General features: G+C 40.1%; 2 protein-coding genes across 3 annotated transcripts; one reads left to right on the forward strand and one right to left on the reverse strand.

Moving 5' to 3' along the window:
- The first annotated feature begins 318 nt into the window (after nucleotides 1–318).
- CLCC1 (chloride channel CLIC like 1) lies at nucleotides 319–13,227 on the forward strand. 2 transcript variants are annotated; one of them, XM_084291213.1, is made up of 11 exons: nucleotides 319–551; nucleotides 2,180–2,275; nucleotides 3,104–3,211; nucleotides 4,156–4,377; nucleotides 5,523–5,663; nucleotides 6,128–6,221; nucleotides 7,299–7,396; nucleotides 7,476–7,622; nucleotides 8,208–8,498; nucleotides 9,059–9,308; nucleotides 13,087–13,227. In XM_084291213.1, the coding sequence occupies exons 1-10, from the start codon at nucleotides 399–401 to the stop codon at nucleotides 9,287–9,289; spliced, it is 1,581 nt and encodes a 526-aa protein (XP_084147339.1). In that variant the 5' UTR covers nucleotides 319–398; the 3' UTR covers nucleotides 9,290–9,308; nucleotides 13,087–13,227. The 2 variants fall into 2 exon arrangements, with proteins under 2 accessions (XP_084147339.1, XP_084147340.1); XM_084291214.1 differs by lacking the exon at nucleotides 13,087–13,227 and having other exon boundaries at nucleotides 8,208–8,502; nucleotides 9,062–9,182.
- GPSM2 (G protein signaling modulator 2) lies at nucleotides 10,962–27,797 on the reverse strand. The gene is made up of 14 exons (XM_084291215.1): nucleotides 27,611–27,797; nucleotides 21,139–21,360; nucleotides 19,920–20,055; nucleotides 19,346–19,488; nucleotides 18,738–18,861; nucleotides 18,343–18,458; nucleotides 17,565–17,720; nucleotides 16,642–16,750; nucleotides 16,102–16,231; nucleotides 15,408–15,478; nucleotides 14,013–14,189; nucleotides 13,069–13,231; nucleotides 12,732–12,949; nucleotides 10,962–11,519 (listed from the first exon to the last, which is right to left on the reverse strand). The coding sequence occupies exons 1-14, from the start codon at nucleotides 27,670–27,672 to the stop codon at nucleotides 11,355–11,357; spliced, it is 1,992 nt and encodes a 663-aa protein (XP_084147341.1). The 5' UTR covers nucleotides 27,673–27,797; the 3' UTR covers nucleotides 10,962–11,354.
- Nucleotides 27,798–27,927: the final 130 nt, after the last annotated feature.

Below are 27,927 nucleotides of genomic sequence, written 5' to 3' on the forward strand. Positions count from 1 at the left end.
CACAAAGAAAAATGGCAGTTTGGACTAAAACCCCTGCATTCGACAATCAATAAGAATTTCTCCATCCTCTGCCACCCAGCCTCGTGTGGCCGTACTTGGTTTTTAGCCTCCTTATACCCGGGGGGGTCCCGTTTGGCAGCGCAGCCGGCGCCGCTCCCCCCCTCAGGGGCCGCCGCCATGGCGCGGGCAGCGCCGCCCGGGGCCTGAGGGCCGCGGCCGGGCCTCGGGGCGGGGCCGGGCCCGCGGAGGAGGCGGCACCGGGGCCGCTGCGCCTCGCGAGGGCCGCGCTGAGGCGGAGCGGGGCGGGCCGGGGGCCGGGGGCGCTGCCGGGAGCCGGGCGAGGAGCGCGGCCTGCGGCTGGGGGCTGGGGCCCGGGGCCGGGGCGCGGTGCGGGCGCCATGAGGCGCGGCGGGCCCGCGCTGCTGCCGGCCCTGCTGCTGTGCGCCGCGCTGCTGCCCCGAGCCGCCGCGGCGCCCGACGAGGAGTGGATCGACCCCACCGACATGATCAACTACGACGCGGCCGCCGGGGCCATGAGGAGGCCCTACAAGGTGCGGGGAGGGGTGAGCTGGGGGCTGCGGCAGCCGCGGAGAGATTGCCCCGGGGCTGTGGGGTTTGGCAGGGTTGTGTGACAGAACAGTAGGCGCTGTTTATAATAAGAGATAAAACGTATAGTAATACATAATTATAAATAATAGAATTATGCTTGTATCACCTTGTAAAGTTATATCCTCCATGGCGGGCGGCGGCTCTGCAGCCGCTTCGCTGAGAGGTCCAGGGCTCAGCAGCTCCTGGTGGCCTCTGAGGTAAGGGCTGAACATCTCCAAGGGTTTAGTCGGTAAAAGTTGGAAGATCCGAAGTTAGTGGTCACATTTGGCCTGGATTACCTGGTTCCCCAGTAATACAGGAGTAAAGCCCTCCAACGCCTCGTAAGCTGTGTGAAGTTTTGTAGCGCTGGGCACTGGGGTCTGTGGAAGGGGATCAGAAGGGGGCTGGTACCGCACAGCCGTGAGCCTGGAGACGGTGAGCCATGAACAGGTAACTGAGACAGGGAACTGCACTCGGCTGTCCTGCGTCGGGGGCTGTGTGTATGGATCGTGAGATGCATGTTATTTGTCTAGGGTACATGTGCACACAAGGCGCTGTAAGCCACGGGTGGTTGTACAGGCACCCCCGATCTTGCCGTCCTTCAGTTTTAACATTTGGCTTTGCAGTCTTGAGTAATGTTATTTTAATGGTTCAGAAGTTAGTTTTATGGAGCTTAAAAAATGCAGACTACATTATTCATCTCCACAGAGTCACCCCTCAGCCTGCACCGACCTCAGGTGCAGCTGGTAGTTGTCAGCATTTGTGAAGTTCAGCAGCAAGCTTTGGAGTCTTTAACTTCGCTGCCCAACTGCTTCTACTGTTATCAGAAATACTCAGAGTTCTCCTATTGTCTCCCATGAAAAAGGGAGAAATATGACTGCTTTGGAATAATCCTTCAATAATTTATTTTCTGCTCTACAGGAAGATTTTAGTTTTCTGCTGTACGGTGAGAGGTTTTAGGCAGGCTCTGCAGCCGAAACAAAACTTCCTATCGGGTGATGTGTTCTCGTGAGGCCACTTAATTCTGTGACATTTTGCTTCCTTTTGGAGACTTTCCTCAAGATGCATACCAAGTCGTGGAGAAGAAGCACTGCTAAGACTGCAGCTGGGCAGTAGCCAGAGAACGTGGGATGTTGTTTCAGGGCGAAGGGGAACAGGAAGATTAGAGCATGCAACAAGGAACGTGCTTGGTGTTTGCTTCCAGTCGGGCTGCGTGGCCAGCCAGGCTGGGAATTTCATCTGGCTGAAAATGGTGTGTGCTTGCTGAGTCAGTTTTTAGCCGGTCAGATATCTAATCTGGTGCTCTGTGGGCTCATGTGGTCACCAACACTCAGAGGAGGGGAAAGGGTAGGTGGGGGAGGAAAGGGCACGACCTCTCCTTTTGATGGCAGCATGCATTTAGATAAGCATAAAGCAATTGTCACTCTGGATGGAGCCTAAAACAACAGCAGAGAGGCAGCAGAATATAGCTGAGGGAGTACATGCAGAAAAGGCCAACACTGTTTCTAGCCCCTTTGCTTTTTTTAAAGTGAGCGGACCATAAGAGTGTAACGTGGCATATTGACAAATTGTTCTTCTTTTGTAATTTTAGGTAAACTATTATGACTCTGAGGATAAGACAGCGGATACAGTCAACACTGAAAAGTTACCAAGCTGCTTCAGGGAAGTGGATTCCTTGCAACAGAAGGTTTGTGGTGGAGCTTCAGAATGTTTTCTGATCTTTTCTAGTTTGTGTTTTCTGACAATGCAGAGGCAGCGGATAGCATAGAGCAGGTGAATTGCTGCACGGTTTGAGAGAGATCATGGATTATAAAGGGGGAACTTCTTCATGTAGCTTTAGAGGAAAAACTAAAAGTGATTTGACCTTAATTCCAAATTGCTGCTCAGCCTACCAAGGCCTGTTTCCTAAAACGTTCTGAGCTGTAACAGAAGTCAGGAGGAGTTGTGTGCTGTTCGGTGCTGACAGTTTAACCATGGTGGTGGTGGTGTTACTCCGTGCTGCCAATAGCCAGGGTACCCGACCTGTTCGAGCTGTTCAGTTCCGTAAGATTTTAAGGGGTGGGCTGTGGGTGTAAGGAGTGCACTTCCCCTGAGCTCAGAAGGATGCAGTCCTGCTGTGTAGCTACCAAGACTCGCTTCCCTCATCTGTTTGGAGATCCAGCGTGAAATGTAATTTTAATACTGCTGGACTTAGTATGTTTGGATAGGAACTTAAAAATTAAGGAGATCCAGATCTTAAGTTTTTCTTGTCTTACTGAGGTTGGTATTCAAATCATGCTATCACCAGAGCTGAAACCCCTCCTGTTTGGCCAAAGCCATGGAAAACAGCAGCAGAATGGAAACTTACACTGTACAACTGCATATGATTTTTAAATTGGGATTTAATCATGGGATTATTGCCAAACTAATGCGCTTCCATTAACTGTGGGTGTAATGTGTTTTTGTGGTGGTTTTTTATCTCTTACAAATGAGCTGGTTTGAGCAACAAACGAGTGAAAGCATCTTTACATTGTAGATCGCAGAATGCGAGAAGAGGAATGCCAAATCCCGGGAAAGCCGGAGCTTTTATATTTTTAAGCGATACTTGAATAAGATTCTAAATGAGGCTGGAAAACTTGGCCTTGTAAGTATTTGAATATTGCTTTAAAATGAATTCATATTACCATTTCCTTTGTTTTTCACAGTTAATAAGTATTGATTGGTTATTTTCTCATACTTTACAATTCAGTTCCCTTCATTTTAATTTAAAGAAAAAGATGATACAAGAATGTGCATCCGGTATTGCTGTTAGAGTTACCAGTGTTTGTTCAGTTGCCACTTTATCTGTAAAGCATCTGAGGGAAGATTGTGAAATCAGAATGTGTATCCAAGTATCGGTTGCTGGGGTGCAGCTACAGTAATACCTCCTCCAGTTCATGTCAATGGCTGTTAAACTGAAGAGAGCCTGATCTCGTTTGTTCATTGTTTTTATGCCTTTGTTTTAGACTTACCACGTTACCCATGTAGGAGTAGTAGCTTCTGGAGTCTGCGTATAAGAATCACCTCGTTAGTTTATTCATTACATTGTCTTTGGAAATGCTTTCTTTTCTGTTCAGAGGTAGAAGGATACATTTTTAGCAATTAGCAAAATTAATATTTTTAAAAAGAACATTATACTTAGCAATGTAAAATTTCTTATTTCCATGCTTAATAGCTTCTATCTGTATTACTCAGGCATGATCGAGTTCGGTGGCACACACAATGCATTAGTCATTAATAGCTATTAATGAGAAGCAATTGTAAAATTTTAATAACGCTTCATTGTTTTTAGTTTTTTGCAGTAGAATTGAAAGAGAACAAAACAGTTGAGCTCATGATTTATAGGGGTGAGGTGAATGAACAGAAAGATCGTAGAGCTATAGTGGGCTCCCTACCCCATGTCTTCATCCTGCAGACTACCACAAAAAGGGGCTGGCATAGGACGAGGGTCTGTAATCAGGATTTGGCATAGTGATACAGTTTTTCATATATCCATGTATTTCCCAATAGACAACTTCTGACCATCGTTTTGCTTTGCTTTTAACTCAGCCTGAGGAAGACATGGACCGTGTGCATTATGATGCTGAGATCATCCTTACAAAACAGACACATTTGGAAATCCTCAAGTTTCTCAACGAGGAAACGTGGCAGTCAGGGGCTGTGGATGATGCCCTTAGTGATATTCTGATCAATTTTAAGCACCATGATAGTAAAGCTTGGCACTGGAACTTTGAAGACACTTTTGGAATTGATTTATATAATATGTTTATGGTAAGAGAAGAAGGAAGGTGATATATATATTTATTTATTTAGTTAGTTAGTTAGTTAGTTAGTTAGTTATTTTTTAATTACTGTTTTCTCCAGTTTTTTTGTGCAAGTCTAGCCAATGATAATACAGTCTGAAATGCACATGAAAATCAGCTCCTTCTATTGTACGTACAGTGAGTCACTCTTGCTTCTTGGCTGCTGAAGGTAGAGGTGATATAGTCAGTTAAAGTAAGAACTAAATTTTTTCTTTTTCTTCATGGTCTGCTTTTCTTTTCATAGAATTGCAATTTTTTATTTATTTTTTTTTGTGGTATGCATTTTTTTCTTGCTTTTATATCTGTGTTGTGTGATTCCTTAGACTAGTTTCTCATCACTTACATTTATAATGCACGAGTTGCTCATTTTCCAGATTTGCCTCTTGTTCAAACAGATGCTGTAGCTGTTGGCTCCTGCAGGAGCTGGAATACTTTTCTATTGAAACAAGTATATATTTGATGTCTTAGATTTTATAGGTTAGAGTTGTGAATTGAGTAGAAAAAAAAGTGTCTAGTGTTGGAGAGGAGATTGTGACTGTGTGAAAACGTCATATTCTTTAAAAGGAATTAGAAAATGTTGAACTGAGAATAAGCTTGTCTAGTTTTCAGGTAGTTCATAGAAGACAAATAAAAAAGCAAGTGGTGCACATAGTAACTTTGCTCTCAGGAGTCCTCAGATGGAAAAAGGCTGCAGAGTGCTTCCCCGAAGTCCTGCTGCTGGTACTTAAACCATAACTTGGCCTCTTAACTGCGGCAGTCGGCTGCAGTGGTTCTGTGGTTCATAGCATGCACTTCAACACTCGTGTTGGATTGTATCCATTTTGTAGTTTTAACTTATGATAGGTAATGTGATACATGTCATAAGGAAGAAATAACAAAATATAAGGAAAAAAAGAGCAATGGAAACATAAGGCTGTGATAGGAATGACTGCTTGTAATACCATGATGCTTTTCTGCTTTGTGCTGCAACAGATGTGCTATGAAAACAAGAAGTTTCCTAACTGCTTCTGTGTAAACGATGCTGGTAAAAATGAAAGCTGACAGTTTTTTCAGATGTCCTGATTGTAAGCTTGGAAAATCTGGATCACAATTCTTTCCTATCTTCTCTTTCAGATGCTCTTGTGCTTAGTGTGCGTTGTGATTTTAATAGCTACGGAGCTGTGGACACGTATTCATTTGTTTGTTCAGCTGAAACGTATTGTATTAATAAGTTTTCTCATCAGTTTTGCATGGAACTGGTTTTACTTATATAAAGTAAGTTGTTTTGAAACCTAAATGGCTTTTAGGCTTAAAACCTGAAAGCTGTGAGGGAGTTAAGGTTATTTAGTTGACTGAAAAATAAAAGAAGGGATGAAAGGCTGTGTTTTGTTCTGTGATGCCCGCTGCAGAGCGGGGTTTGGGGTCTGGGTGCCCTGCACCCGGCCTGTGCACGCTGTGGGGATGGGTCTCGGCCCCGGGGGCTGCAAAGCTCTTGTGGACTGTCCCAAGGGTTGTGCTGCTGGCAGCAAGAAGATCTGTGGTGGGAGCAGTCAGTGCTTTTCAAACTAGTTTTGTCCCTGCAAAGAAACTTCAAACGGGGTTTGGCTTGTGGAATGTTGCTTTTTCAGATGTGCAATGAATCTTAAAAGTTTCATTCTTGTGCAATGAATCTTAAAAGTTTTTACAGATGATGGCATCTCTCTCTTTATTTTTTACAAATATTTCTGATTCTCCTGCAGCTGGCCTTCGCACAGCACCAAGCAGAAATTGCCAAAATGGAGCAGTTTGATAACGTCTGTGCTGAGAAATTGAACTGGAAGGACAGCCTTATTGGTAAATATTTGTTTAATTGTTTTGTGATAGTTTTTAAGATCACAAAATACTCAGTAATTGTGCCCCAAATACTCTAATTTCTTCATAAATTGTAAGTACACTGAATGTTCTTGAGCAATACATGATTATGTGGTTTTACCATTTTTCCATTTCACAAGACTTTCCTTGCTAGGCCTTTGAAGGAGAGCCGATGGCAAAAATGTTCTTAGGTCCTGTCCTGGGGTTACTTCTTTTCCTTTAAAACTTGGCCCATGAGTGTTTCACCAGCTCCCCCACCCCCTGTGCCGTTCAGTGCAGGTCATCAAAGATGGAACGGCAGAATCAAAGATTTTTTTTCCCATCTTTCAGGCATGTGAATACAACAGAGTTTGGAAATTCATTATTATTCATTTGGACTTTCATTATTATACAGAGATGGCTGATTTTTTTGATAGCCATTCTTTGTTATTCAGTGGTATAGCAGGTAGATTAAGTATAACAACTCTTAATGAGCGTCTGTTGTGGTCTTTGCTTGGAACGTAGCGGCTGTGATTACTTTATGTCAAATTTCGATGGTTTTTGGTATGACTACACTGAATTCAAACTACAGAAACAAACACTGGTGTCATAAATTAAGGAGTAAGACTTTCGGGTTAGATCTAAGATGCTCTCTTGAAATGTACCAGGTGCACAAACATTCTTCTGCATACTTGCAGCCTGGCAGGTAAGTGGAAACACGCAACATTACTTCTGTTCCAGTGCCTATGGACAAAATGTGTCAGATAACAAGTGTTTCCAGAGGCCGTGCTGCTCCTTCTTCTGTGACTTCTAGACTCTAAATTCTTCCAATAAAGAGAACTTTCTTGACTAAACATGGGAAAAACTTTGTTTCTTCTCTTTCCTTCCTTCTCTGCATCCCTGTGACTGGATAAGCTACATGGCCAAGCTAATCTCAGATTGTTAAAAAATAAATCTGGGCTTTGAACCATATCTAGAAGATTTCCATTAGAAGTTGAAATGCTGCTTTCTGTATTATAACGATGTCATAAAATGTGTTTTTTAAAAAGTAGTAAAAATGTCTCTCTGCTTTGACTACAGAATGGCTCAGAAGTAAGTGGACGTTTCAGGATGATCCCTGCCAGAAGTACTATGAAACACTACTAGTGAATCCTGTTCTGCTGGTTCCACCAACGAAGGTACATGCCAGACCCAGACAGACTGCGTATATTTGTTTGTCAGCAGCAACAACATCATTTTGGGGTTGTGTTTCTCTAGGCATTGGCTATTACTTTCACCAACTTTGTAACTGAGCCTTTGAAGCACGTGGGACAAGGCATTGGAGAATTCATCAAGGCGCTTATGAAGGAGATACCACTGATCCTGCAGATCCCAGTGCTAATTATAATGGCTCTGGGTGTCCTGGTTTGTATGCCTTTCTTATATTTCAAAGCTCACATTTATTTTTATATACTAAACTTATTTATACTTAAGTATCATTATGTTATTAATTATTGCTTATTTGTACTGATAAACAGATTTCCTAGCACAGATGAAATTATTTCTAAAAGGGATTTTTTTCTAGACTGTACTCTTTATTAGTACAGCTGGTTTAGCTATTAAAATAACTTCAGTTTGTATTGAAATTGCATCACTTTCCCATTACACAAGTAGGATAAAATAGCATTAAACTGCTTACAATTCTAGACTCTGACAGTTTATTTGAAATTATGTTCCCTTTTCTTAAGTATCACAGTGATGCACCTAATTGGCATTTTGTACATAACACATTGAGGTAGAGCCTTCAGCACCTTCCTTCTAGCACCAAGGACAGGTTACAACCTGGCAGCTGCTGCAGTGTGGTCAGACTGCAGAGAGCTTGAATTTTATCACAGCCATTCTGGTCATCCACGCTTTTCTTTGTGCTTTTCAGGTTTGTGACTTTGAATTCTGTATGGAACCTGTAGGTTGCAAATGTTTGCAGTTCTGTTTCTGTTTTCCCACCCGCAGGCTTTCTGCTATGGTGCAGGTTCATCCGTGCCTGTGATAAGATATTTCACATCTTCTCAGAGGAAGACACTTCCTCCACCTGACAGTCAACAGGAGAAAATAGACTTTGGGCGATATGACAGGAGTGCATCGGATGGCTGCTATTCACAGGTTGCTTACGTTTATAGAGGACCTTACGACAGAGGAGATGCTCAGCTGAGACCTGGAAATGGCAGCAGAAGCCCTGACATGCTGCATGCGAGCAGTGAGCCAGACACGCAAGTAGAAGAGTCTCAAAAAACAGACCCTGGTGTATGTTAGTCTCTGAGCTGGGATTCAGTTTGCTAGATTTGTGCCGTGTGCTAGAACGTGGTTAAACAACAGGCTTACCCAAGCCTTGTGAGGAGAGGTACCTGTGCTCCCCTATAGAACCATGTGGTATAGGTTGTTTTGGGCATATTTTGCTCTGGAAAAATACTGTGTGATGGTTAACTCTGCCAGGAACACACTGAATGAAAATATGTGGTAGTAGAGACTTCCCTTGTTTTGAGAGATCTTGTGTACTTACAACTGTATGACAGTATTTATGTCAGCCTCAGGAATATAGATTACTCGTGTAAGGGGAAAAAAGCCCAATGGACTTTCCTTTGAATTACAGGAAATTTTGTACAAACAGATTTGTACTCTAGATTGTGCTTATTTCCATGTGCTGTTTCCCTAAGGGGAAAAAAAAAGGTACCAAGACACCAGTCAATTGTACTTAAAAGTTAGGAGATCTGGGGGAGTTCTGCCCTTGAGCTGAGAGGCACTTGAAGGAATGGCCACCATCAGTTTGGGTTGGTTGATTAATAGCTTATTATTAATTTTTACAGAAGAGATTGCACACTGAGTCTGAAGTCTGTAGAGTAGAAACTGCCCCAGCTACAACTGTTACTGAAGAACATGCACGGGAACAGCAGAAACAGCAGACAGGCAAAGCAGAGCAAGAGACTGGAGAAAAATGCGATCCCAATAAAAACTTAGAAGGAACAAGTTCTACAGGGGGGCCACTTGAAGAGAAGAAAAAGAGCAGCACGTGCGACTCACAGGAAGGAGGAGAGTGAGGAACCCGCAACATCTGCTGTAAGTTCTGTCTAATCTTTAATTGTCCCATACTTAAGTAGCTCTGCTCTAGCTCTGAAATGTTTTAGTTCTAAGTGAGGGCTCAGTAAGCTGATGAGAACTCAGTGTTGGTCAGAGCAGTGGTCAGCATAGCTGTGAGGCAGGGGTGAAAAGTGGTGATGGTGTACGTACTACTGCAACTGGAAATCAATCTGCTTTTAAGAAGGATAATACAGCATTAAGTAGCCAAGAGAACAGCTCTGTACAGGTGGCTGGCATTGTTTGAAATCAAGTTTGTGGCACAAGTTTCAAGTAAAAGTAGATAGTCTGTGGTAGGAAATCACCAATACTCTGTAATTAGCAAACATAACCCTAATCAGGTAACTGGAAAACAGCCTGAAGAAAGTTGCTGATAGTCACATAATTCATGTAAGACTAATTGCAGCTGAAATAGAAGTCTCAGGAAAACCCACTCTTGTTTTTATTCTTTAAAACCAGTTTTCAGTAGATAGAATTGCTATTCATCAGCTCAGTTCTGGGACATCTTGAAATCAAGGGCAGAAGTGTGAGAAACTGATGTTGTATCAGTTTGTTTTAGGGATGTTCAAAGCTGAACAAGGAATAAGAAGCACTAAAGCACATGTACCAAAGATGGGCTCACTAAAATGATGGTACACCTGATTGCGGAGCAATGTTCTGGCATTTCTCCTTAAAAGAAAAAACAAGTTTTTGTTTCAGTAGAGGTCGATTTCTCAGGGCTTAAAAAAACTACGAGAGCAGGTCTGTAAAACTTTCAACAGTTAAGTCTACTTCCATTAGTCTTAAAATGCCATTTTATTCTGGTGCTAAAAGTAACGGTTAATTCTTCTCCATGGATATAATACTTGAATTAAAAATGGAGAACACTTCATTCATAAATAACCAAAATAAGCATTTTGCCACCTTAGCCATTAAATCAATGACTTAACTGAAGTCATGCACTTAAGACAGCACAGAGACCTCGGGGTTCTCCAGAGCCCTGTACTACTCTAGGGCAGCACAGGTGTCCAGCGCGGGTGAGCACCAACACTTAGACCAGCTTCTCTCAAGAAAGCCCCAGCACAGCACGTGGTCTTTTCAGGAGAAGTAGTTCAGGTCAAGTAATAAGCAGCACACGTACGTTTGTTTGTAATGCTAAAAATTGATTTAGAGGAGGAATGACCTGATGTCCATGGTAGCCCCTGCCAAATACCTCCCATCCCTGTAGAACACCAGTGGTGGTGGAAATGTACCACAATCTATAGAACAGCATTGACAGCTGGTAAATAAATGTACTATTATAAATATATACTAAATAAAAAATATATAAATATACTTAGATATAAGTATATCTTTAAAATAGTCTTCTGATTGTTTCCTACATTGTAGTAGTGCAGTACAGTGTAGTAGTACACATAGTACAGTATAGTTTTATATTTAAGTTAACTAAATACTGCCCAAATAAAGCCAGCATATTTTTAAGATAATGTTTTTGTTTCAAAGAGGAGTAAAACTAGGTTTTGAAATACTTTTTTTCTTTTTTAAATAATCATGACTGCAGAAAGTTTGGAAGAAGAAAAGACAGACTAAGTACTCAAGCTATTTCACAATTACTTTTATTTTTTAAAAAAATTATAAAAGAAAATGGGACAGTTTTCCAGGGAGGTACAAATCAGAAAAAAAAATCAAGTTTTCTTTAAAAAGAACATATACACTTAGGTCTTAACACTAGATGTGGGAGAATCCACACATCAGCACTGAGAATACCTTGATGACAGCAAAAAAATGATGTTAATGTTCATCAACTAGAGCAGTTAAGAGGGAGATACAGTAATCAGTATCTCAGACACTGCTAGAAGTAGCTGCCAATATAAGGAACAGTGGCAACTCCAACTACTGGTCACAAGCATGATGCTGCTATTATACAAAAATGATTAGAAAGGAGACAAAACTACTAATTAAAGTCTTTTGTAAAAAGGCATTTATGTTTTCCAACAAATATAATTGATTCCTAAGATGCTAGTGTACAGTACGAGCCTGTTAATTTCCTCAGCTAGAACTTGGTCCTTTTATAGCAGAGGGTAAGTGGACTCTTTGCTCATCCATTCTCTTAGCTTGTGATCGCAAAATCAGGCTGAAAAAGTCCTCATCTGGTACAGTTGGTCCTTTTGCAGATGATGGAGGAGCACATCTTTGATCATCCAGTCTGGAGCCCTGCAGACAGACCAGGCAATGAAGCTGCATGTTTACAGGAATATATATACACATATACACTCTCTCTCTCTCACTCTGTCTCTCTTCCTTCCCTCCCTCCCCCCCCCCCCATGTATATATCAATAAGTGAACAATATGAGTGAAAAATCATTAAAAGTTAAGTTTCTGTTTTCCCAGAGTTAAACCTATTCATGGATTTAACAGTTAGTTAAGCTTTGGTGCAAGTAGCTAACTAGGCCTTAACCATTCTCAAATGAAGTTACTAATGTAAAATTACAAGTGTAGAAAAATGGTGCCTCCAACTGTATCAGAAAATAAAACCCCCAATTTAATTCTTGTTCCTGTTGCAGAACATGGTTCAACTGTCTTTTGCTGGAAGAATTTCAGTGTTAATTCTATTAGATCTAGTCTCATATGACCAAAAACACGGTTGTCTTCTGACATACCAGCATTGCTCTTTAGGCTAGGGTTGCTACCCTTAGCGCTTCTATTACAAAAGTAAGGATTTTACAACTGACTTCCTTCCTTCCACTACACAGGGAATAAAAATAGCTACACTGTAGTAAGATTTGGATAAGCAATAATAGAGTTTTCCTTTAGACTCATCAGACTGCGATTTAATTGTATTGATGTTACAGAGCAGTTTGCATGAAATGCCTGAGCTTGTTTCTGTGTTCATTTCACACAGCTGCCAGCTCCTGGTCAGATTTTACAAGCTCTGGCTGTGGACTGCAACCATGTCCTTGAATAGAGTTGACTTTGAGATAAAAGTCTCAAAATAAGCAACTCTTTTGTGCTTTTGTGCATAAAGCAGTAACATCAGTACTGGATGACAAGACTAAAGTTTTCTATTCTTTTCAGACTGAGCACAGTCCAGGCATATTACATATTTGCTACATATAGTGCACATAAAGAGACAAAAAAAGAAACAAAATTTATCATACTAATTTCTAGATTTTTTGCTTGACTCAAAAAAAAGTAAATAGACAAGTTGCTAAAATAGGTATTTCATCAGATTATATAAATATATATTTTATATATATAAAATACATACATGTATGTGTGTATATTTATGTACATACGTGTATGTATTTACTTTCTTACCCACCAAATCAATTTGTATCTTAAAACACATGAGAAGCACAGAGACTTAGTTGACGACACTAAATATTTGGGATGCACAATCAAACCCCGAAAGACTCAGACTCTTACCTGGCATTTTATCAATATATCAAAGAAGTCATCGTCCAGCTCTCTGTTGTTACTTGCCATCAAGTGCCCCAGGACTGACTGGCTGTTGTGCTGGTTAAGACGAAGGCCGGGCAGATTACTGAAGCTAGCGCGCTGGTCGTCTAGGCGGCGGCTCTGGGAGCTGGCAAGTAAGTCCAGAAATTCATCCGTGTGGGGTGAGACTACAGAAGTAGAAAAGGCTGGGGGAGGAAGAACAAAACCAAATGAGCCCAGAAGCAAGCACCCTTCCATTCAAATACAGTTTTAGGATGTCATTCGACAGGAACTGAAAGCTACAGGTTTTGTTTTTAAAACTTACATTTTCTCATTGTTTTAGGTGGAGTAGAGGATGTTGCTACTGAAGCAGCTGAGAATCTGTTCTTCTCCTGGAAGTAGCATCTCTGATCATCCATCCTGTTACTCTGGAATCGACTCAGCAGATCAAAGAACCCTTCATCTGCCATCGTCTCTCGACTGTTTCTCTGGAGAGGAGAGAAAAAATAGAGGTACTTTGAACTCAGAAGTACCTAAACCCAGGACAGCTGCGTGGCAGTTTCATTCCAGTTATGTGTTTGATAACTGAAATCCAGTAAGCTAACTTTTTTTTAGTCACCCATTTCTATAGACAGAGATTTAGCCTAATAAGAAATGTTAATAATATGGCAAACACTTCTGGAAGGTAAATCTATTAGAAACATTTTGTTCTCCAAAACATTACAAAATAGTGCTATTATCAGTACAAATGGAGTTATTCCTCTTCAGCCATTAATCAACCAACAACCCAAATAAATGCCCATGAAAGAGAAAACAAAAAACAGCAATGAGCAATATCCATTTGCTCCTCAGGTCTGTGGTCAAAAGCTCTCTTCTCTTACCAAGACCAAATGACTTTTTTTTTCTTAAACTGATTTTTGTGAAGAGTGCAATAACCTAGAAAATACACCAAATATCTTCCTCTATTTGAATCAGAAAAGCTACTTTTTTTTGTAAGTTAGGAAAAGCAGGGTTTGGGAGAAACTCTAGACATAAAATGTATGTGCAAGCTGACCTGTAACTTGAGAAAATCCCCCAGGAAAAAAACTTCCAACAGTAGAAAAAGCTTAAAGCTGTCACCACCCAGGAGACAAACGTAGAGTGCCAGATTCTCCCATCAGTGTTTAAACATGTAAAAATGAAATGGACATCTGCAGGAATGTGTTTTTCATAATTTTGGACAAACTGAGATAAGTAAAGGCTGTCATCTCCACAGCTCTCCGAACCTACCCTCTGAGAGTTGGGAAGACGATGATCAATAGAATTACTGGCATCCTGCAAAACTTTGGAGGCGGTGCTGGTTTTGTACTTTTTGCCTTTTAGGCGATTTACAAAATGCAGTTTTGCTGAAGGTTTGGCAACAAGTGGTTTCTGTTTAGCAAGAATCTCACTGTTCCAGTTCTGAACCTAAAAAAAAGGAAGACTCATGAAACTAAGCCACCTAATTTTGATCACGTACGGTTACCTCTTACTCAGGTCTTTTCCTCCCCAAAATGAAACGTTTTACAATATTTATTTTATCCAACCACTAGGAAGTAAAAAGTTAGTTTTTAGTTCTATTTACTTGATGTGCGATTATTGATATCTCGTTACCTGAGGCAGGTTAGTACTGTTACTGACCGAAATACGGTCAAGTGGTGCCTTTAAGCAAACTTCCTGAAATTTTCCTTGCTGACTGCAGTGCAGGAGCTGTAGTTCATGTCAACTGAAAACATGGCATTCTTATCATAATAACTTTTACAAAGCATGAGCGCAAAACAAACCTAGATATTTAATCAGCTTTCTGTATAGTCCTTCATATGCACAGAATTCCCACTGAAGATTGGAGAGGAAGAGAGAGAAAAAAGCGAGCACAAGAGTAAACAGGAATAGCTGTCTATCTAATTTCAGTGAGTAACAGAACGGATAGCTTTGTCAACCTGAAAGTGTTTTCATAAAAAAGAATTCCCCTAAATTCTCTTAAAATAAATATTTTATCTATAAAATGATAATTTCATCCAGAACTAACAAACTTCTATAATCTCTACACAAAAAAAAGAAAACCTTTAATCTTGATCCTAGATCAGAAAGTGTGAACACAATCACAAATCTTTCAGCAATACTGCCTACCCTGATGAAATGACTTCTGAAGCTTATTAAAGATCAGCACACATTCCACCTCCAAGCAGCTGGTATCCCTGTGCAGCCAAACCATAGTGCTAGTGCCATACGTTCTATATATCAAAGGCATTTATGGAAAGAGTTTTTGGAACCTACCACATAAGGATCTTGAGGAAAAAAAAAAAAAAGAAACCTTTATAAGAAATAAGCTGCACTACTGTGTTACTAGTTGCTAATAAGACTCCACATTAAGCATTTTAGTGTATTTATTAGTGAAACACACTATGTGTATGTTAAGTAAATTGATTGCAGCCAAAGGAAAACTGTTTAGAGCAGCTGAGCTAAAACTTTGGCGTTTTACACTGAGTCACTTTCTGCACCAACCTCAAAACACTTTTTAAAAGGAGATGAAAGGAATTCCTTTGATGCGCACTACATTGATAATTTTGATTATTAAACCCTTACAGAAGCCTATAGATTTTGTTGCTGTCTCACCAGCAGAACAAAAAGAATAAAATTGCCAACCTTTTCTGGTGTTAATTTCATAAGTTCCATGTTCTCCATGCTGTGACGGCGTCCTACTCTGGGTCTGGTACCTTCAAGAAAGAAAAAAGAAGTTTATCTTGTTATCATTAAGACTTATTGTGTCACCTTCAAAGCTGTGGCAGTTTTCATCAAATATCCAAGATAAAGCAATTCTGAGTACCAGAACTCAGCACAGAATAAATAATCACTAGTAAAAGCAGCCTTTAAAACCACACCAATCTCAGGTATGTAAGCTGCTTTCATGGGACACAGAGAAGAGCCAAGGACCTTAGATTCAATCAGGAACATCAAATGAACCAGCTTTAACTCTAACCCCGTGTTCCAAAAAGAAGAAAGTGAAGAATTGGAAGAAAAAAAAGAAAGACATAATTTTGCAGGTATCAGACAAATCTCCCACGTTAAAAAAAAAGGGAAAAAAAATCCAAACACAAAACCCAGGAACAATTAGAAACTGAAGGTGAGGCATCATATGAAGAAACGAGGCATTAAGCTGTGATTCACAACATAAACCCATCAAAAAAGCAGGAGGTGAGGAGGTACTGCAAAAACAACTAGTTTTTTTTTTTTTGCTGGTGGGGAAAAAAATATAAAGCACCTATAGTCAGAAAACAGTGCAAATAACAGATTTGTGTTGAAGTTTACTGTTAGAAAGCATTCGGAAAAAAGCACATACCATGCAAATTGTTATCTACCACGTGGCTTTCTGACATCATGGAGTTGTTTGTGCTGTAGCTTAATCCAAGAACCATTTGAAGATCTGAGAGATTAAGTCTAGCAGTGAGTTCTCCACTTTTATCTCCCACCTGCAAACCAAATAAAATAAGCAGTTGTTACTGTAAAGAAATATATACACATGTAAATACAAACACTGTCCTCCCAGACTTCTGGGAGAAAAAGGTTTTCCTTGCTGAAAACTGAGACCACCTTTTTCATGAAGTACACAAAAACTAAAAGGTTCAAACCAAAGCCTAAAATAACCTCTGCTAGGCTAATAACTTGGATCCCATGCTGATGTTACTGGAGGTGACACTAGAACTAAGGATGCAACTGCAGTGACGTACGGCTGACATAACTTTGAATAAACTATCTCAGAAATTATCCAATATCCTTTCCATTCTCACAATCACACGTACAGACACAACCTATGTACCATCACTGCGTTACGTGAGAGCGAAAACCAGGCAAGCAGTGTATGTAAGCGTGAGCATCATACCTCTCGTGAAATCTCCAGGTGCCTCTCAGCAAAATGCATAGCCTGGTCATGATTTCCCAGAGCCGTGTACGCGTTCCCTAAACTCCAGCACGCTCTTCCTTCACCGATTCTGCGGAAGAGAAACATGCTCAAGGCTGTCTCCTAATACTCGCTGAACGCTAGGGGTCGGGTGTGCGTGATATTACCAGATTACTGTGCCAGGAACAATTAAGACTATCTTCAGAAACCATTCCACCACCACCACCACACTAAGTATTGTAATTAAAGGACTGATCTGGCATAAGCATAAATACAAACAAATCTCATCAAAATTTGAATTTTTAAATTTACAGCAAACAATTAAGTCACTATTTTCAGTTTTAGAGGCATGGAACATTTTATAACCTCCTTACTTTGCCTCAGATTGCATACTTTATTGTTTTTCATAAATTTTGCTTCCTGAACTAGAAAAAGTACATTTATGAGTTGTTTTTAAAAAAAAAAAAAGTAACTGTACACTGTACCCAATATTACAAAAAAGCTACAGAAGTCATTATAGTACTTATTTTAAAATAAGCATTATTTACTACTGGATTATTCTCCCTTCCCCACCCCTTACTATTTTCTTCATTTGTGGAAAAGTAGAAGATGTATTCTGATGAAGGTACGCAAAATTATTGTGATCAAATCATGGGAAAAAATGCTAACTTTACAAAGATGATACCAACATAAGAAGGTTCAGAGACATCCATTCATGAATCTCCCTTTCATCTCAGATTCATTAGCCACAATCCTTTCACAAGCAGTTTTTCTCTCCATTTGAAAACAAGTTGTAGGGAATTCACATTAATTCAGATGTCATTTATAGAACAACGGCAGCGGAGTTAGAGGTAACAGGGTTCAGTTTAAGTGTCATATACATAAAACAATCTCTTAGGGCTTACTTATCATTTAATTCCTGAGCAATCACAAGGTGTTTCAAGTGATAATCAATTGCTTTTTCATAGTCCTGAAGCAAAGTGTATGTGTTTCCAAGGCTGTAGCAGGCCTGTGCTTCCACAGCTCTATCTTTAAGCTGTCGAGCCAGCTGTAATGTCCTCCTGAAAAAAAAAACAAAAGTCAATTGCCTTAAAAAAAAAATCACTAAAGTTTTGAAAAGTCTATTTGCACAACTAAAAATCAGTTGCACAAGTTAAACAAATTAGGACAACTTGTAAATTAGCTGCTAACAAACTACCATCTTGCAAAATCTTAAGAAGAAGAATCCATCTTGATTACAACCATGGACTAAATGTGTAAAACCATGTTGATACGCACCACCAACCCCAGCTAATGAGCGTACCTAGGCCAGGTACCCATCTCCTCCAGTGTACTACTCAGATCATTCCAGAACTTGCTAAGACAGGAATGCTTGTTTCTAGAATAAATCTGAATAAATGTGTCTCAACAAAAAGATGTCTACAGTGCTGAGAAGAATATATTTAAAGTAACAAAACATCGAAAGATTAGCTCCCCTAAAAGAACCTGAATAGTTAAGTAGGGAAAAATGTTGGGTGGTTGGTTAGTAGGTTTTTGTTGCCTTTTTTTTTTTAAACAAATGCAGCTCTTTCGTAAGTATATTTTGAAGAGATGACTGTTCTACAGTGAGCTGAAGTACTAGGCGCAACAGAAATTAACTGGACAAGAAGAGGTATAAATTGTATTTGTAAGCAGTCAACTAACTTGTAGTATTCAGAAGCAGTTTCAAATTCTCCCAGGAATATGTGGGCATTTCCAAGATTGCTGTATGCTCTTCTTTCCGCTGATCTATCACCAAATTCTTTTGCAATTAGGAGACGCTTAAAAATGGGAAAGAATTGCATTAATTACTCCATTTTGTGCTTCATAGTGTACATTTGCATACAAAAACACGTGTTCATTGATTTCCCACCCTATCTGTTCTTTAGACCAACAATGCTTGAAAAGAACAGCCTGGACTTGAGGCTGTGCCCTTAAGATCTAAAGCTTGCATTAAAATGCTTGTGACAATATCCAAAAACCTACATGTACATAAAATCTGTAGCAACCAGTGATACTTTACAGAACAAACAGAATTGTTTACTAACACGTTGCAGTACCTGTTCATGAGCTAAAACTGCACTCCTGAAGTTGCCCAGAAGGTAGTGTGTGTTTCCCAGATTTCCAAAGGCACGTCCTTGTGCTGCTCTATCACCCAGCTCTGTTACTATCGTCAGGTTCTCTCTGTTTTGGGGGAAGGGAGGACAAGAGCAAGACTAGTGACTTTTAAGTTACGTTCTTCTCATAATCACTTAAACAAAAAAATCTTTTTCCCATTTAAATAAAGTACATTATTCTACCTTGTCCTATTTTAATAGCCCTTATGCAACACAAGTTTTCCACTGAGTAGGAAATATTTGAGATATCCAACTTAACTGCATTCTTACGCTGGCACACTCATTTCTAATGAAGCAGCTATGTGAGATGCAGAACACGTCTCAGCCTGGTTCTAAGAGTTACGCTGAATTCTAACAGAGAAAGAACGTGCCAGCTAGTAAGAGGTGTGCTGAAAATGGCAGCTTGACAAAAAATAACATACTCTCCAGTTTAAAGGGGGGGGAAAAAATCACAGGTGCATTAGTTCATGATACCACAAACCTCAATATTTTAACAAGCCAGATGACCAATCATATCCTCTCAATCACGAACATTTAAAACTGCTACTTACTCATAATAATCTGCAGCTTTTTGTAAAGCATTTTTCACATCATCTGGAAGTTCCCCTGGATCGTAAGTCCCAGCACAAGCTACATTTTTCCCTTTAGAGTGATAAACATTCCCCAGATTATACAGTGCTCTAGCTTCTCCAACCTAAAGCAAAAACAAGGTATTAAAAAGGACGCCTCAAAGACTTGTGTCACAACAGCAATTAGAACAAGCCACAGAAGGGAGAAGAGGTTTGGTAGCTACTTGTCAACACACGCTCTCGTTGCCCAAATTACTCCCACCCGGTCACATTCCTCAATCAAATTGTTTTGCACATTATTCCCTTCTGAGGTGTAAGATACATAATAACTGTTGAGGCCAATTATCATTAAAAACTAAACTTAAAAAATATTTGGGAATCTGGATACTGTAGACTTCTAGGTGCAAACAGCCATCTGACATTCTTATAGTCAGGAAGGAATATTTGAATATGCAATATTTAATTCCCCCTGAAAGGTGGCACACTCATTACCAATACAACAAGGTTCACCACTATTTGTTCGGAGTTCATTTAAAGATTCCTAAGCAATTCTTACCTTATCATTAAGTTCTCTGGAAATATCCAGATGTCTTTGACAACAAACAATAGCTTCTTCAAAGTTCCCAAGTACCTTTAAGGTATTGCCCAGATTCCCACTAGCTTTAGCTTCTCCCAGTAGATCTCCAATTGTCCTAAAATTGCAGCAGAAAAGCACCCAGTAAACAGTGTGCAATTTGAAACCAAGGACATGATCAATGCATGGCAGACAATTCAAAGAATTTACTGAAAGAAATTAAAATTGTGTGTGTGTGTTCAGTTCATTTTATATCTAAAATGCATTCACATAAATACAGCTCACTCTGTGGTTACAGAAACATTTGGTTTTGTTGGTGCTGTTTGTGCGGTATTGATCTACCTACTGTAAATCAAAAAAGAAAAAAGACATCACTTCTCCTAGGAAGAGAACATGGATACTTAATGATTATGCAGAAAGACTGTCCCAGGATTACAAATAGTTTTATAAAAATACAAATATAAATTTATACAAATCGTTTTAGCTGTTTCTGCATTTGACTTGACTATCATTCTTACATGATGTATCAGACCTACTAGTCCCCCAGAAAGCTCAGAGGAAACATTACATTTCTAGCTCCTAAATAAGTCTAAGGCAGAAGATGGGCACTTGAGCCACTCAGTCTCGGATACTTGGGGAAAAACACAACAGAAAAAAAGGGGTTCCCGCAAGGATGCTTAGTGAGTTTAGGGACCTCTCTGCTTACAGTATTTGAACAGATAAAGGGGGTGGGGAGAATAGATTTTTGCCTAAACTGTGGTTAGATTCTACATTAGGTGCTTGTGTCTTTTATTGGATCCATACTAATTAAAAGTCAGATGCATAAATAGTGTATGAAATGCACAGTAGTTTTAGACCTCACAGGATTATACCGTGAGTTTTACACAGAGAACCATAAATGTGCTCTGTCTATTAAACAAGATGACCAGAAAGACTGAATTTTAGAAACAGGAAAGGGCGGATTTAAAGAAGCTACTTAATTACCCACAACCCGGTGAGGCCTCAGTTAGTACCAGGATTACGGTGCTCCCAGGTTAAAGGGCAATCGAGTTACCTCCCTGACTCCCCAGCCCTCTGCCCTCACCTCCTTCGCTCGTTATCTACTGTTAATAGCAGGCTTTGGTAGGCAAAGCAACAGCCAACTGCTCATCTCTACAAGAACGGGATCAAACAGAGAACATGGTTAAAGCCAGAAGATTACCTTGCAAGAGTTAAATCATGGTGATGGTATTCCAAGGCCTTCGCATATTCATGCAAGTAGAAATAGGCATTGCCCAGCTGGCTGTAAATAGCACTGAGTGTTTTTAAATCTTCAGTTCCCACTTGAACAGCTGCTTCAAAGAAAGACACACCAGCTCGGCAGTCTCCTGCTTTACACAGGCGCTCACCTTCCAAAGCCAGCTCTAGGCAGGAAGCCTCCATCCTGCACAATTTAAGTAAAAAGGGAAAACTGTTATTCTGCATGCACTACTCTGTCCAATAATGTTCTGAAGAGATGTATTTTACTCCAAGGCTCTCTATTTGTTCAGGACAGGAAGGCAGCACCACACTACAAGCAATGAGCTTGACACTCTAACATCAATGGTGCTATGAAGTGAAGGCTGAAATCTAACTTGGCACTTCAGTAGTGATAAGCAAATATTTGTTCTACATAACAATAGAACAAATGGCTTCAACCATATATTTATATTTAATTTTTTATGTCTGGGGGAAAATCCGAAGTCTGCCTCATCCATACGTAGCAGCACCTGTAGGTTCTAAAACGCAGAGTATTTACCGCCCAGGCGATGTCAGAACAACGACCTCAGACTGCTGTGACTACTGGCAAATACTGATTTTGACAAATGTTGTGTAGTATTAGCTTTTTATCAGTAGGCTTATGGATGCAGAACAATCAACAAAATTAGCGTTGTAACAGCAAAACATAGGTGCAAATGGATGCGGCAGTATTTACAGCAAAAGGCAATTGCTTGCTGCTTTCCACCTCTTCCTTCCCAAAAAAAGTGGAATTGATTTTTAGGAAGATAACACAGTTACGTGCAAAATGTCTTAAAAACAAACAACAAAAATCTTCCAAGTTCAATATTCCTGTGTATCAAAGATCATGACTACTTTTCCTCAAGCTGTTTCCTATGTAGCTAAGCATTACTTGGCACTTCATTTCCTAGTGTCACTGTTAGAAAAATTCTCACAGTGTGAAGAAAAAAGTAGACTTAATTAACAAAATGCACATCAATTCCAGTTAGTTAACTGAGCAGCAATAATTTCAGAAGCCATTGGAATATTTTTGATTATTATCAGCAAATAACTGTGTGATCATACAGGTATAAAATGCTGCAAGAAGAAGGTACTAGTTAATTTGCAAATTACATGTTAAACAATGAATAAAGAAGCTCTTATAGAAAACAGTGGCTACCAAAACACATCCATATACATTTATGCTATTGTGAATTTTGGTGTACAAAAGGCAAAAAGGCAAAATTTTATTAAGTGTTAATGAATATACACGAACACTTCCTACTTCCCAGTTGTAAGGTGTGAGGGAGATAGGGAGGAGGAAGATGAAGACGACAACCTCAGGGTCTTAGTCTTGAAGCAATATGGTTCTCTATCTTTTTAAGGCTGTATGCACTTGAAAAAGCTCACAAAAATGCCACCGTTCTACTTTCTAGAAGATTTTTTTTTGAAAAGAAAATCAGTAAGAGACATCCTCTAAGTGTTATACAAGCGTGCACTTATATTTCCAGAAAATGTTGGACATCAGCCTTGCAAATTTGTATCTTGTTTTGCATTTTTCTTCAAGATGGACTGTTTTGTTTTTTTGGCTTGCAGTCCAGAACAGAACATTTTGCATGATTTAATATTATCTTTGTTATATCATTATTTGATATTTACCTAGTTTTAAGAATAGATCTTCTGTAATTCTAGCCCTAAAACAGTTTTCCTTCATATGCAAGATCAGTAATAGCAGCAATCACAAACACTCAGTACTCCAACAGCTATTTTAACAGCAACACCAGAAGACAGCTGTTTTGCCAAGATACAGAAATGCAATATGTGACAGACCCGCAATGTTTGCATTTCTGTGTTTGTCTAAATCAGAAAAAAACAAGCTACACAACATTCTACTGAAATCTGAGTAAGGAGGAGGTATTTTTGAAAAATCCTGAGTTTCCAAGAGAAATAGAAGAATTTGGATCGTAAGCAGAATAAGCTACTAGCACAAAAGAGTACCGTACCTGCTGGTCTTCGACATTCCACAACTCAAGCACAGTGAGATGACAGACATGTTTAACTTTTGCAATTACAAATACTCTATGCGTGGCACCTGGTAAAGATGCAGACAGCAAACAAGAACTCAAGCATGAAGTTCTTCCCAGGCCCAGCTTCTCAGGTTGGATATCCATACCACATGCAGTATTTCTAGGTTTGGAAACTTCTCAGAGCAGTTAAAGCATTGCTGTTTGCTAGAACAAACAACCTGGTTTTCACTACATTGTGCATTTGTTGAATGTGAGACAGAAAAAGGCAGAAATGATTAAGTACAGCATGTTACACCATCAGCAACTCAAGGTTTAAGATTTAAAACACTTCATTGGGTAATCTTAATCCTATCCAAAGAGGTTCTCTCCGGGCACCTCATGTTAACTGACACGTCCAATTAAAGTGATGGCTAGGAAATATGGCGCTCCTTACTGCAAAGATTTAGAGCATTATACAATCACATTCATTTCCTGCGATTTTTAGCTTGAAGGGATTACATTAGAGCTTCCAGGAAAATGTGCATATGGCGTCATAGTCACAGCGCTGTACCTGGCTCCAGTTCCATAAGGGAATTGTTATGATTTGCAATTTGTGATGCAACAGTCGTCAAATCAATTAAGAAAAGGCACAGACTAAAACGGTACAAAGACAATATCAGAGAAGGCTACGAAGCAGGAATTTTCAGGTACCTCTCCACTCAAGTAATTTCACATTATTCCAAAGACAGCCAAACGCCAAGGCAGCATTAGGCAGCATTACCGTTTTGGCACGGAACTTGAAACAATCTTCTGACTCTGCAGCCCAGACTTAATATAACTTCGAGAAAGGAAAGATGTGGTTGGTTGTGGTTTCATACAGAACCTAAATAGCTACACAGCCAAGTCTTATACCCAGGCTGATGAGTATCAGCTGTTCTTACAGGGCGTCAACTCAACCAGAATTACAGGAAGTAAATGAGAATAAGAATTAGCAATTGCTTGGGTATAAAAGAACTCCAAATGTAATATTACCATTGAGAACAGCTCTAGAAAGCCTGTACTGGCAGGTAGCTAGAACCTGCACAACAAACTAAAGCTACACAGCCACCTGGATCTGTGCTCACTGACCTTCTACAGTTTCAAAGTCTAAGTAAGCTACTAAAAGGGATGAACAGAGAAAATGAAATATTTATTTTCATCTTATTACAGTGGCCTACACCCAATATAAATATTTTATTCACACTACATAAAAGCTTTGGAATTACTTATTTTTGTTTGTTTGTTTTTTACCACAGAAGAGCACAAAGGTTTCTTCAAAAAGTACAAAAATGGACTCAGAAAAGGTGGTGTTTGTTTGTTTCAGTCCTTGAAAGACTGTTAGGAAAATCATGCAACATTTTAAAAAGAGGCACATAATTCTACAGTCAAAACCCTGTCATCTCTTGTTCTCAGAGGCTGCTTTAACCATCACTTCCAATGGCTGAATAGCATGTCAGCAGACTAAACAGGGCCAGGTTATCAATGTTTTAGGAAGTCATTAAATAGTTACAAGGAGAATATAAAATTACTTTCTCTGTTCCCAGAGCTGAATTGAATTACTTATTTATTCAGTACCAAATGGCTAAACAAAAGATACATTGAGCCCATAGAGACAAGAGGAGAACAAAACCCATTCATCTGGGTACTTCTAATGAAATTCTGTTCCTGCTAAACAGGATAAGGTTCTTCCAGATATTACTGTGGAAATACTCTTACAGGGCTTCATTTTATTATTCTGCTTATAGTTGCCTCGACCTGTTCTCTGAAAGGCTGGCATCTCCTGAATAATTTCTCATCTGTAAAACTACCTCATCCTTATCTCTCCCTCTAAGCTCTTCATCTTGCCTGGCTCCCTTATGTTTGTTTTTTTGTGTGAGTATGGTTTTATTTTTTGGTCTTGTTTCTCATCTTAGCAAAAAAGAAAGAAAACTGGTAGGAAATAAGACAACAGAAAACAGCAAGAAGATTACACTGGTTATTACAGTCTCTAAACACTACTAACATAGTTTTACCCCATTCAGTCCCAACTAAGAGCATTTCTGAACATTTTTGCTATTGGGGGGAGCTGCCACATGACTATGCTGTGTGACACATGGATACACAAAACATATGGACACGGAAACAAAAAAAATCCTCTCTAATTCAGAGGCATAAAACTGCTACTGCCAGTGAATCCTAGCCAAAGATCCCACGCCATTCCCCACTCCTGACCCTGTTTCTATGCTCCGTGCAGAAGCGTATCGCACTGACCGCTCCAACCAACCTGCTGCATGTCCACTGCAGCACTGTGCTTAGTCAAACTCTTCAAAAAGTTTTAAATTTTGGTGGTGTATGGACTCAGCAGGCTAAGACAAATTAGTTCTGCAAATATTTACTCAACAGATCACTTATCAGTCCAATTTATTAACATCAGCATTTTATTTTCAGTCATTAATCTGTGATTGTTATAAATCACATCAGAACAACAAATAGTTTCCTTCCGTCTCTTTTAAGGCTGCTGAAGTCAGCTCTAAGTTCACATGGGGCAGTTACCTGCAGTGAGGGGAAAGAAACAGCTCACCCAGAAAGAAACTGACCCAGAGCAAACCCTCCCTTAGGAGTGGGCCACCAGTTTCTTTTAAAGTCAGTTCCACTACAAGACCAGTAGGAAAGAAAAAGCAGTGTGAGAACCCAATGAACATGGGATGAAAAAAAATAATAATAATAATAAAACACCCCCTGATAAACATTCGCCCAGTAACACATTACGTTTTTTCCTGGATTAAATTTTAAACTACAAACAAATCAAATCTTTTGAAATTATAGGTATTAAAGCATCATAAAAATCTGATTTCTATACTGAATTAATTTGCAGTTTCTTCTTAGGGAAGTTTAATATTTGAAAAAATTTAAAAGGATTACTCCTCGGTGGTTTTTAGATGTTCATCAGATTACAGTTCTTACAGAACAGTTTAATAAGGCCACGGATATTTTTGTTGTTAATCAGTACCATTCAAGCCTGGACTGAAATACAGAATAAAGCTGTAGGACACTTTGCCTTGGCTGTGCTTGCCATATTTTTTAGAAGTTATTTTTGGCTTGTCAATTTGAAACAGGCAGCTGGCCATGCTGCTTTCTTAGTCCATTTACTTCCACAAGGGTAACCTGAGCAGCCCCTGCTTTAACTGGAGAGCGGGGCTCTGTGGGGTTGCGTGGGGACGGGCAGGGGCACCAGCTTGCTACACCCCAGAAACGCTGAGCACAGCAGAAACGTCATGCTCAGACGCTCAGGGATTCCTGCAACCGAAGCCACGACATCAAGTTTTTAGCAAACTAAAGAGCAGAAAGTAAATGACATTTGCCTATTTTTTTCCATATTGAGCATGAAAAAGCTCTTCCTGCTGAGTGCGCTGCTGAGCAGACCCAGCACCGCGCTTCTGTGAAGGAAGGCCAACCGATCAGCAATCCAACGCTGTCACAACAGCTGGATGAGAATGTTCTCAAAGCACCTCCCTGTTTTCCAGCATTAATTTTAAGCCACAGCACGTGCTGCTGTACAAGTAAGGGTAGTGGTTTGTTCCCGTCAGTTAGCCAGGAAAAAGCCCCCAAGCACGGCTGCCTGGGGGCGAGGCTGGGGGAACCACAAGAGCCGCGCTTCCCATTTGTGTTCAGAACAATCACTGCAGTGTTCCCGCGCCCCTTCCTGCTGAACGAGCCGCAAGATTTACCCTGCCCAACACCAGCCAGCCAAACACGGTGTGCTACACAATGTTTCTCTTGTTCTGGCTCATTAGAGCGAGGCTGCAACGCTAGGACGCTATCCCACGTCTGTAAAGGGGATTCCAGAAGAAAAATGATAAAAGCTCTGGGAGGGAAATGGCACGTCCTCTTGACTTGCAATAACAGCACTGTGCTAGTCCCAAGTATCACGGCAGTTTTTATCTATCAAGCATAACTATTATAGGCAGGGAAAACGGTGCTCTACGTGACAGTGCAGCTAAAAAGTCATCATTCATAGCAGCAACACGGGGGCAAGTAGAGAGGACATCAGCAGGCAGAACTTGCACAGGCAGCCCAAAAGCTAAAAAGAGAGAGCACGTATTAGCAGGCAGGGATCACACCTTGTATCATTCTGTCACAAGCCCAGGCAGAAAGACAGGGAGGTACAAACACTCGCACATTATTCTGTAGCTGCACACAGCTTCAGCATTAGGCAAGCCTGTAATTGTGCCAGTATAATCTGCTGTGCAACAACAGCGAATTTTTGTAACTCAAAAACCAAGAAAAGCAAAGAAGGTGGCGTTTTAGCTTGCAGTTTCATTAGTGCTGGTAACAGAAACACTGAGCTATTTGCTTGCTTACTTCTCTACCACTAGCAGTACTAAAGCACCCACACTGATTTAGTTGCCTTACCTGTATCGCACATGGAAGGAGCGATCTTCACGCATGCTTATCAACACATTACTTTCCTCCATCGAGTTGCATTATCAGCAGAGCAGGGACCGTTCTGCAGCAGGTAAGTGCTCTGCTGTGGAGAACTGCTGTCAGAACACCATTCCAGTCAGTACATTAACAAGGTGGAGCACAGGTATCCTAAGCTCCTGTTGAAATACTCTTCTTTGTTACTAAGGTAAGGAAGTCACTGCCAGACACATCTCACGCTTTCAGAAACGTGCTCAAGTTCTTGCATCTGTGGCCCTTTCAGTTCCATTCAGCTGCGTTTCTGCAAA

This window comes from Netta rufina (assembly GCF_964035555.1).
Source record: "Netta rufina genome assembly, chromosome: 8".
NCBI lineage: Eukaryota > Metazoa > Chordata > Aves > Anseriformes > Anatidae > Netta > Netta rufina.